This window comes from Triplophysa rosa, linkage group LG11 (genome assembly GCF_024868665.1).
Source record: "Triplophysa rosa linkage group LG11, Trosa_1v2, whole genome shotgun sequence".
NCBI lineage: Eukaryota > Metazoa > Chordata > Actinopteri > Cypriniformes > Nemacheilidae > Triplophysa > Triplophysa rosa.
Genome location: NC_079900.1, coordinates 10,050,940 through 10,063,332, shown reverse-complemented (window position 1 = coordinate 10,063,332; position 12,393 = coordinate 10,050,940). Strand labels below are relative to the sequence as shown.

The following is a 12,393-nucleotide window of genomic DNA, read 5'->3' as shown; positions in this document are numbered from 1 at the left end:
TATCTTCCAATTCTTTACTTCAGTTCTGGTTCTAGTTCCGTTTCACAAATGGTACAGAAACTGATAACATTTTCACCTGAAATATACTGCAGAATGCAGTGCTGAACTAGTAGCCTATCACATAAACTAACAGTGTAATAAAATAACAAAGTATTAGGGATGTCACAATATACCGGAATTGACAATAACTGTGATTTTAGAAACCATGATCATTGATATTGATTATTGATATAATCATTATTGACATATGATAATATAATTCAGTGCAATTTTGAGTGTGATTCATATAATTCATTTCTCTTCATTAAATTTACAAATGATTAAACCAAATTGCCTGTTGGTGACATTTGAACGTTGTTTCACTCTAAAAAAAAATGGTGCTATATAGCACTAAAAATGGTTCTTTGCTCGTAATCATAGGGGAACCACTTTTACTGCTATATAGCACCATATCTTGGTGCTTCAGAGGTTCTTCTGAGGTTCTTTAGGGTGACCGAGGTGCTATATAACACCGTTTCCATATAAAGAACCTGTTAAGCCCCTGTATGGTTCTTCAGCAGTTCTATGTAGCACCTCAGTCATCCCAAAGAACGCTGAAGAACCACTGAAGCGCCACAATATGGTTCTATATAGCACTACAAGTGGTTCCCCTATGATCACGAGCCAAGAACCAAGAAAGTAAACAACATTTCCTCACGGAAGGTCTACATTTGGTGAAAATGACCTAATAAAATATTTCAAATTCTCATTTCATGTCCAGTTTTTGTTTCATGTGGCAAGTGATAAGGACGCGCTTCGTGTCGGGTCCTGATCCCACTGTCGGGGCTTATTTCTGCGATAACAACCGGATGCCTGTACATTATCCCTTACTTAATGCACCATGTGTCACGGTACTCGGGTGAGGTGAGAGACAGAGGACCCAAGTGCAGACGGGAGGTAAGGGGTTAAACAATACTTTAATATAATAAAACAAGGAGAAAACAATAACCCACGATGGGGAACATAACAAAACATGGAAACAGGAACAAGGACTAACTAAACTAACAGGACTAGACTAAAACACATCACATAACTACAAAATAAAGACTAACTAAAAGACAGGAACTCACCCACATTACACAAACACGACAACAGTACAATGATCCAGCACAAGACAGAGGACACAGGGGCATTAAATAAGGGGACAAATCTAGGGGGAACAGGTGTGGGGCATGAAACCAATAACAAGCAATTAAGGAGACGAAATGGCGGGAACAGAGACGCCACACCGGAAAGAAAGAGAATGTGGAAGGCCAAGTGGGCCACGTAAAACAAGAGGTTCTGTCATGGTTCTGCCACTAGGTCAAGAGAAGCAAGACAAGGTGGGGCAGAACCATGACACCATGAACTAACATGAATAATTGTATTGACATTAACTAACATTAACAAGGATTATTAAATGCTGAAAAACTAAATTGTTCATTGTTAGCTAATGTTAGCTAATCCATTTACTACTGTTAATAAATAGCACCTTTTTAGAATATTCAAAAGAATATTTAAGCTAAATTTAATTAAAGCTAAAGATTAAAACTAAATATTAGGTGAGAAGGTGAGACCCCAGCATTCACAAGTTTTGTTGCTTTTGCCATTTTCCAGTGTGTGATGGCAAAAATGGCAGAGAGATCCATTTCTCACCAGCACAGTTTACAACAACTGCCTTCCACAGATTGCCTATTCCAAAAAAGTCCCCAGGGTATCCCGCCACCTCTGCTATAGTGAGCAATAAACTCCTTTGTTTTGTGTCTATGTGTGTACATGTGTGTGACAGGAGAGGAACAGAAAGCAACTGTGTTATGTTGACTGTTATTTGACCAGCAATTACGCCCCTCAAAGTGTCAAATCTTTCCCCCATCTGGCGGTCAATCCTCTGTCATGGAGAGATCACTCAGATAAATATATCTCTTAGCGAAGGTGCCCACAGGTCCAGCTCAATGGCCCCGTGCAGCAGCTCCGTCAATAATGAAATTCTAAGGGCAAACTACAGCGATCCAAAGTCCTGCAGATCTCAGGATCAGATTTTGATTAACTCAAGGTTCAGATGATTTCAAAGTTCACTGGCTGCAATATTATCAGCGCTTAGAGCCGCAGGCATGAGCCGGTCTTAGCTGACGGATGTTTACTTCGGGTGCAGTAACAAATGCACGGTTTAAGCATTTGACACAGGTGGCATTCAAGTAAAGCCAACAACAAGATCTTAAAGGTCTCAGGACTTTACTGGCACACATGCAAAGAGAGAGCAGAAGTGTTTCATGAATATGTAGGTACAAAGCTGGATTTTAATGTTAATTTTTAACTATGCATATATATAATGCAGTAGCACTTTACACCGTTCTAACACTTGTGTATGTTGTAACTGCTCAAATGGCCCTTGATGGTGTTCATTTAGCTCAAGCATGCCACTTGAGGTCACGGGTCCAATTGCTAAAACACAGAAAGATAAAATGTATAGCTTTGCATACATTATTGCTTAGGATAAGAGAGTCTGGCAAATGCAAAATTTCCAGGTAAATATTTAGGTTTACTGAATACATTTTGCAAATCAAGTTTATAAAATATTACAAAGTTTAGTTTTTTTGGTCATATTTCCACACATAATTCCACACATTTTTTGGCTCATAATTCCCATAGTTCCATTTGTGTTATTGAAATTTTAGATTCTAAAATGTAGAAAAAACAATAAAAAATCATCCTACACTTTTGCAGTATTATAAATTTGATAAAGAACTGCACTTAGCTAGTGACCCCAATACACACGGTTATGAAAATTCCTGCCATTTTCAAAAATGCATATACATTCACACACACACACATACACTGCAGCCCCTATAAGACCAAACTGATGGGCCATGTGGCCTCTGAATGTAGCAGTCACTTCCAGGCTTGGAAGAGGCCCATCAGCAGCCAAGATGCTCAGACTTCATCTGTTTTAATTAGCCAGTCATGTTTTCCTCCTGGCTCTCCATGAGAGCCCTTCTCTCCCGCTTGGCGTCAAAACAGAAACAAAGTGTAGCTTAGTCATGCCCCAAACAATCAGCCCGCAGAAGCGTGCCTTATCGGGCCTCGGGTCCTGGAGCCTTCTTCATCACTCCTTCATCTCTAATTAGCATTCAGACCGGCCCTCAACACAGCTGCTGGAACCTGGTCTTGCCAGCGCTGCATGTTTGGCTTGAATGCTAAATGATTAGTGGTTTGGTGAGGTCGAACCTTTGAGGCCAATTTACCCATTCTAAATTATTATTGATTTATTATAAGCTTACAAAATAGCAAAGATGTGTAATTTCTAAGGCTGTTGTCTGTTGTGTAGATTTGGTACACTATAAAAAAAACTAATTTTACAGAATTTTTCTGTTGTCTTTTACAGTTTTTCTACATATAATGTAAAAAAATGTTTTATGGAAACAGGGGGAAACATGTTATTTTACAGGAAAAACTGTTATTTACGGTTTACTCAGCTGCCGGAAAATGTTTTTACAGGATTTTTTAGTAAATGTAAGTACTGTATGTATTTTCACAAGTAATATTCTTTATGAATTATTGTAGGTTTATGTTTTTTCATTTAACCTTTAAAAAGTTGTGCTACCATGGTATAGTGACTATATAACTTTTACATACAGTGCCCGGGAAAAAAAAGTATTTGGGCAGTTCTGGATGTTAAAGTCACACTTAAGAATGTCAATCCATTACATAACACAATCTATTAACCCTGGGTTGTATTTTTCATCGAAATCTATGACTGAATGAATAATAGGGCAATTACTCCTGCGATCTTCAGACAGAACACATACAGTCATCAAAATAGCCTGTTAGTTCTGAGCAACAGTCAGCAAAGCACCTTATCAGGAGTCTTTGCACGCTCTTCTCTGGGCTCACATCTGTTTAATGAATTCATGTATTAAAAAGCTTTTGAAAGCTCAGAGTTGACAGACACAACTGACTGCGTCATAATGGCAACACAAAAATTTGCCAGTCACAATGCACAGAGAACAAACAGATGCACTTCCTCATTGCAGACTAAACACGATCACATACTTTGTAAATGTACTTCTGTAAACTGCTTTCATGGCAGCCTGCAAACTTGTGATATCCTTAATAAACACTGTTCAACACACAGACTGTGACATTTACAGGCAAACACTAAGAATTTTATTACAACATTTAGCAGCTCTAAAGGACACTACTGTCTCAAACTTGGCGAGTCAAAATCTTTCTCTTTTTGCTAATGCACATGGTGACTTTACGTTCACAATAACGTCAGTTTCAATATGTGCAACTGTGAAATCAGGGGTGCTGCAGGGCCACGCAGGATCATAAATACAATATGCAATATGCTATACGATGTGCGGCACACTGATGGTTAGTCACATGGGTCCGTCGTCAGGGCAAAGTGTGAGATATTGCTCCAGCACAGCGGGGCTGTAAATCTGTCCAATGCTTTTGTCTTTTCTTCAGCCAGCAGTTCACACTAATGAATAGGCTTTGTCAGATTAATATCAACATAGTATTGTGTCAAACAGCATTACATTCTAGTTATGTTCCGTGAGCAACACACTGCACACGCAACTCTGCCGTCATCCTTGAGGACTCAACATGGCACTTTGTAAACATAATTTGTTTTCAAGTTAACTGATTAGAAAAACCTGCATACCTGCACTACTGTAAGTTGTGTAATGACAGCCAATCAGATGAGAGCTTGCAGAACAAGAAAGGACTTTCTAGATATTACCTGTGCATCATGTGCACAAGACGCTCAGGAGCTGGCGAGCCGGTCATGAGGTCAAATGTATTAGTGTATTCAATTATAATTCTATTCTTGACACCTCTAGTCATCCGTTTCCAAAACTGTGTCCAAAATGTAAAATACGATATGTGACAGCACACAGCCAGAGTGACACTCGGTTCAACGTTTTATCGGCTTTAATCAACATCAACAAGAGGCAACTTGACATGGAATTAATTAATGTAATTACTTTCATGTGGATTTAATTTGGCACCATGGCAGCTTGATCTTTGCGTCTGTCAGCGCACTGATAAAAGGTGGGCGGAGCGCTTTTTACATGGCCACTGGCAAACACAGAGTGCAAAGAGTCAAAGGCTATTTTTAGAGAAATTGAAACGATCGAGTCGGCCGTCATTAGTCGTCCCATCACACAATTCATTCTGAGCCCATACTATACATGCAAAAATGTAGAGGGGAATTTTATTACACATTGTGGCATCAACATTTGGAATGTTATATGCCAGGTAAAGATTAGAATCATATCATTTGACTATATTAGAGTTCTTGAAAATTTTGACACGAAGGCCACACTTTTATATTTTTGCCTGTCAAGGGAGTTTTGGGGGTGGCTCCAGGAAAAATGAAAAAAGTTACATTTGTTTGCAAATATTTTACGTTGGTAATGTTGGTAACCGAACAATGGCGGAACCTATTGACTTACATTGGTTTTGTGTCTATACAAGAAGTGAATGGGTACCGCCTATGTTTGATTACCAACAATCTTCAAAATATCTTCTTTTGTGTTCTTCAGAAGAAAGTCATAGAGGTTTAAAATGATAACAGATTTTTTATTTTGTAGTGAACTATGACTTGATGACTTTAATGATATTTACAATTTGTAAATGTAGCTTAATTCTTTAAATACGTTTGGGGGCCACTATGACATCAGGATGGTATCACTCCGTGATGCTATCGCTGTACCAGAAAACAGAACCCAAGCTAATTTAGTCCCGTTTAAGTGTCACAAAAATAGATTTTTGGCAACACATCCATTTTTTAGACAACAAAAGGAATTTAACAAAGACAGTGTTGCCATCTGTTATATTCTGCCTAAAGTACTACAGTAGGAACACTCTGTAGCCCCAAATGAGCTGACTAACGTGGGACACTTTTAATTTAGGCTGAATCTGATGAAGTTCAGAGAACAGTCAGGACAGGTTGAAAAATAATAGCCTTTGTAATAAAGCCCAAACAAACGCTTTAACAGTCAAATGTATAACAAGGTCCAAAAACCCCTGGGAGCTAATTTAGTGTGTTTTATTCTACTGTAATACAAACCCAATACCATATCTGCAAAACGACTGCAGTTTAATGAGCCACAGCATGCTATATTAAGACAAACCACCAGCGTGCAGGTTCCCTTGAAAATGAAGCTATTTATTTAGGATGTTTTAACAGTACGGACCAGTCTTGTGGTCTTTACCGTTGTTTTCAGACTCAGAAAATCAAGTGGTCCTATCAGAGCAAATCGGCCTTTTGCCGCATGGATGCGCATTCATATCGGGGTCTGTCTCTCACTGAGAGCTTTATTCTGTCAATTAGACTCCCACCGATATTGACTGATTTGCAGAACAAACCCCACAGACCAATTTCTCCCATTGTTTTGCTGTTACAATTATTTTATCTGCTCTGCTTTCATTGAACCGCGAAAAAAAAGAGGGATGCGTCCATCCATGAGACCTGCACCGATGCACACGTTTGCATGTGTGCATTGCCAATCATGTTTGTGTTTTGGGGTTCGACTCGGGGTGGATTGTGGTCCAAGAAGGAATAAAAACATGCCCTAATTACACCTCCAATTTTGCCGACTCTGTCAGTGTGCGTGCGGCTGATGTAATTACTGCACTGACACACTTTTTTACACCGTTCCAGGCTGTAATTAAGATGGCGGATTCATGGGTACTAATATTGTGTGAACAGTTGTTAATGACGCTTCGCTCGGAGGACTTGTAATGAAATTATAATGACGCAGCTTGGAAGGTCAGCCGTATTCTCTCGCACGTCGGATCTGGCTTACCTTTTCCCATTCTCTGTCCTTGTTCAGCACGATCACCACCAGTTTGGGATGCACCTGGTAACCGTCCTCCGTGAAGGATAAATCTCTGCCGTCCCAGGTCACGTTCATCATGTACCTAGAGGAAGCAGAGAGCTCATGAGGTCCAGAAATAGAGCGGTCAGGTGAGGCAAATCTTATCTGGCGCAGAAGGCACCAGAAAAGAACTCTAATGGTTTTCGTTCTATACGTAAAAGATCAAAATAACATATGAAGGTCATTTTCAACACGCAGAAAGACAAAAGAAGGAATTAATGAGCCGTCTGAAGACTAATGACTGACCTAAATCAGATGTCACATTAGCCGAAGATGAAAAATCAGCCCGAGTTATTATTAGTATCGGATGAAATCTACATGAATTACAACCGTTCTTTCTTTTGTCCTCTTCTTCAAAGAAATAGAAAGAACGTGGGTGCAGATATAATGCAGAAAAGCTTTCTTTGAAAGATTGGTTCATTTTTAATTGTCAGACATTCATTTCTTAATCTTAAATGTGTTTTATTTTTCATTCTTAAACATGTATGCATGCTGCAGAATTGAAAAAAGTAACAAACTGTAGGAAATTCTTGTCATACACAGTCATGTTCATTACAGTTGGAGATTTTTTCAATTAATTAATCCACATTTTGTCATATAATGGAAGCAGATTTAAACCTTTGAACCCAGAATAACTTCTGCTCAAGAGATCGCAAATTTAAATATAGACACACAAAAAAATCGAATGATCTGGTGTAAACAAGGTGTTGTGCCAAAATGCCAACCCCACGTAAATAGAGTCTGTTTTCATCACTTTTCACAGCGTTCAACAGCACGCGTTCCTGTCAAACCATTTTAAGTGTGCTTAACCGAAGAACACAATGTCGCTTTCTCACATTTCACACTAGGATGTCTTCGGGTCTACCTCAGAGACCGGAGTGGCAAAACCCAGGCTGACACAAACCTGACTGCCCATCGTTCTCAGTAATGACGAGCCAGCAATTTTAACAAGGACTGCGGCGTGGGTGCGGCGGCCACTGGAAAGTTTTATGGCACAGAACTGCCAGGTGAGCGGGATTAGAAGTGCAGCGCGATGATCGATTTATGAAATCGGCCTCAGTGGGCGTCCGCTGACTGAATGGCAGAGAAGCTTGTTGAATTGATTGGGGTCCCATTTAGGGGGGTGTAGTGAAGGCCCACTCACCCTTGATATATCGTTGAATCCAATTACATCAGACTGTGGAGAGCAAGAGAATCGATAATCTTCGCTCTCCTCCGCTACAAGACCTATGTTTCCATTCACAATGGGCTTCCGTATTTATTTTAGACCTTCCCTCACATTTCACACCTTTTCTAGTTCCCTTTTGCTGCTGCTTAGATCGTGAGCCCTGGATCACTACACCGGTCACACCTGCAGAGCTCCTTTTACCAATTACTGAGGAAACCAGATACTGGACACAATGTGTCAATAGAGCTTTAGGGCCGCAGGAGTGTTGGAGTTGTGCTCATTACATTGTTATGTTCTGCCACTGCTAGACCTTTGTCATGTGGACTGGAAGTGAGAAATAGAAGGAAAATACAGTATGGGGGAAATGAACGCAATGAACGGAAGAATGTGTGCAGAATTGAAGGTTGAATTTTTCCCTTGGAATTTACAGGTTTATGGGTTTACAATCAGGTACTATTTATATTTATATACACTACAGCAGAGGTGTAAAGTACTTGAGTAATTTACTCTCAACTACCTTTTCGAATATACATACCTTATCGGAATGTATTTACTTTGGAAAAAGTTTACTTCTTTTTACTACATTTTAAAGCATCATACTTTTATTCCACTACATTTAAAAAACGAAATATAATTTGTTTACTTAAGTACATTAAAAATCTAGAACTCAATTACTTTTACTCAAGTAGTTTACTTAATTTTACTTGAGTAAAAGCAAGTAGTTAAAAAAAACATAAAAAATGTATTTATCAAATGTAGTGGAGTAAAACGTATGATAAATGCTTTATAATCTATTAAAAGGATAGTAAAAACACTCTGATAAAGTATTATATACTTGAGAATAAAAAAACTCCCGTTCAAATGTTTTCAAATGTTTTCTCATAAATGTCTCATAAAATATTGAAATTGGAGTTTGAATAATATCTGAAATTTCTGAATCTCTATGTTATTTTGAAAATTAATTAATAAATCCTTATTAATAAAAAATACTTACAAAATCCCAGTATTATTTTAAGGATGCTTAAAGTTGCTTAAAGTTTTTAACACAGATTGTTCCATCTAGTTCAAGGATAATTTATGATAGTTTTTATGAGTTTACTATTATTCTAACATGTGAAAAAAATAAAAAGACTGAGTAATGTAAGAGACCCTAAACTTTTGAACAGTGATGTATATACTGTATATGCAGGCACAAAAATGGAAATAAAAATGAAGTATAAAAATAATGAAAAATGTCACAGCTGTAACTCAAATAACAAAGCAGAATATACAGCTCTGCTTGTGAATGTCTGGTTTACATAAAACTAAGCCTTAAACAAAACTCTAGTTTCTATTCATTTCTTTTATTTATACTTTTTACCTTTTTGATTCGTTCTTTCTCAAGTTTTCTATCAGCATTGTATCAACCTGGTACTTTGTAAACACAACTTTTGTTCCAGATGGACTGATAAACAAAACCTGTGATCCCTGCTCTTGATAGTTGCCAGCACCCGCCAATCAGATTAGAGCATGCCAGACTGGGAAAAAACTGTTTTCAGTTTTGTGAGCAATATGCTTCAGGCTAGTCTGATTTTAAGTCTGAGACTAAATGCCCCATTTCTATGAACTTCTATGATACACAATGCCACAGCAACAGGCAAGAACAAGAATCCAACCTGAGCACACCTCACTTCACCCTAATTAAAGCACATAACAGCCCTGACCCCCGCCTGCTCACTGTGAACCCTTTATTCAGAATCCTCATTAAGCAAGATGTGTCTGAAATGACCGCATGTACAGCTGCTCTGGGATCAGTCACAGTAAACTATGTGGGCTCTGAAACCACTTCGAGACTTTTCACGGTGCTTTACATGTGGTCAAACTGCAGCAGGCAGCTGCATTCTGACGGGCCGAGTGTGGTTGAATGAAAGAGTTCCTCATTAGGCCTTTATAGCAACAAGGTTGACACTAATGAGGGTAGGCAAGATGTTCCCTATGCGACATGTAGACTTTTTCCATCATTAAAGAAGGAAGAGTTTGTTCCTCCTGTACATGAAGCAATTTATTTGAGAGGCGTCTGCATATCTCAAGTGGCATTATGGCATTAATGTATAATTGGAAGCAACGCAGAACAGTGACCTCCCCCTCGAGCAATAACTGAACATGTTATTGACATACAAATTCAATCATTTACCATAAGCCCTATTCAGACGGGACTTGTTTATATTAAGGAATTTACTGTAGGTAAATTTGTGTTTCAATCACAGGCGTACATATGCCATCCCGTTTGACAAGAGAACTACATCAATAAGGAGAGTCTAATCACAAATTGCTCATTAATAGCCACTGTGGTAATACCCAGGTGAAAATGTTATTGCTAGAGGTTGCTCTTTCAACATACAGTATCTGATGAACTCTTCTGTTGTGTTTCAGTATCAACTTCTACCTTAAATGATCTCCTAAACTTGGTCAGGAGAAATAAAACTACAGAAGTAAAAACGAATAAGCTAAAATATAGAAAGGGTAATATGTACATTTTATAGGTAAAATAATCAGAATTTCGCTAAATTTTATGAAACTCCAATAGAGACGATTGTGACATATTTTTTCTCAGGCTTAAAGGGATAGTGTCATCATTTATTCACCCTCAAAACCTGTTTATGACTCTATCTTCTGTGGATCACAAAAGAAGATATTTTGAGAAATGTCTCAGTGGTTTTGCATGCAATGGAAGTTAATGGGGACCCAATGCTGTTTGGTCATCAGAATATCTTCTTTTGTGTTGTGTAAAAGAATTAAACAGGAGTAGAGTGACATGAGGGTGACTACATAATGAAAGAATTTCCATTTTTGGATGAACTATCCTTTTAAATGTTCTTTGTTTCACCATTTAATCTTATTACGTGGATATTTAATTCTCATCTATGAAAAAATGAGATACTGTATTAAAGAGACTTTCCCTTTTACAATTAAAGTACAGTACATTTTATTATATAGATAATGTTATAATTTTGTCAAATAGGCTATAACACTTGTTTACTGTTTGTCAATTGTTGTAATGCACACATGTATGGCACATTAACCTTTATAATTCAGACAACCGACACTCCCATCTAAGTAAAAACAACTAAAAATATAAAAGCAAAGGTGTGTAACTAACACTCAAACAGATTGTTCAGTAAACTAATTCTATACATTTACTGCTATACATAGAGGAATATTCAATCATTGTTATAAGAGTGTATCACATCTGTGCATTAGGGCCAGGGCAGCTGGGGCTGTGGATGACTTTTCACCTGGAGCTCAGTGAGACACAGACGGAGGTGCTGGCAGAAGAGTGCATGTGTAAACCTGCGTTACTACAGTCAGTGCATCTGATACAAAGTGGGGCACAGCAAGCCTATGAGAAAAAATATAGCCCTGACAGCGTGCATTATAAAATAGAAGTAACTGGTGTGTGTGTGCGTGTGTGTGTGCTGTCCTCTTCCCTCAAGACACATTCAGGTCAAGAAAAGTTCTTCCATCCAAATGTTTAAAAATAAAAGCATGACCTGAACATGCTATCTTTAGCTAGAATAGAGTAAAACATGGACTTTTGCACTCTACATTTATACTTTTTTTTGTTGATTCTCTGCCATATATGCGTTATAACTAGATCCTTTTGAAATCTAATGCATGATATCTGCATAAACTAATCTGTAACAATCCCTTTAAATAGATAGTTCACCCAAAAATAAAAATGATGTCATCATTTACTCATCCTCGTGTCATTCCAAACCTATATGATTTTTTTTAGGAGTTTTTTGTATTTTTGAGTGAACTATCCCTTTAAGGCTGAAGCACCAATGACAAGCACCAACTACAGTACCAACACAGCAGAATGACCTATGGTCACCGGTTGGCAAAGTTCGACCCAATTCTGCCCATATTCCACCATTATAGCTTCCATAAGTCATATTTAATTTTACCCCTGAAAGTTCTCAATAATAGCAGTGACTCCTGTGGACATCTGTGGTGGAGCTTGCCTCTCTAAACTGGTGTTTTGCTGAAGGTGGTCAGATTGGCCCCCACCTCAATGGGAGTGTTTAAAGGGCCCTTTATTTTAGAAATGTATGGTTCCACAGAGCACAGCTGACAGCTACCCTTGGTCCACAACACTGGGAGGCGGCACTGTGGACTCTCCACTGTTGACAGGTAATTTCAGTATTCGTCACTGATATATGAAGGCTAAATTTTGCTAAGGTTCGCTTTTCATAGCTCTCCAGATGACAGTCTTAAATCTGTCATAAAGGAAAATTTTGCTTGGGGACCATATATTTCACCCGGGTTTGTGACACTCCA

The 12,393-nt window shown here is 38.3% G+C and overlaps 1 protein-coding gene across 1 annotated transcript in view; it reads right to left on the bottom strand.

The window, feature by feature from the left end:
* grin2aa (glutamate receptor, ionotropic, N-methyl D-aspartate 2A, a) overlaps positions 1-12,393 on the bottom strand; it is a 132,288-nt gene that overhangs the window by 43,039 nt on the left and 76,856 nt on the right. The window contains exon 4 of the mRNA XM_057346461.1: positions 6,834-6,948. Within this exon, the coding sequence (XP_057202444.1) occupies positions 6,834-6,948 (115 nt within the window). The remainder of the gene's footprint in view (positions 1-6,833; positions 6,949-12,393) is intronic.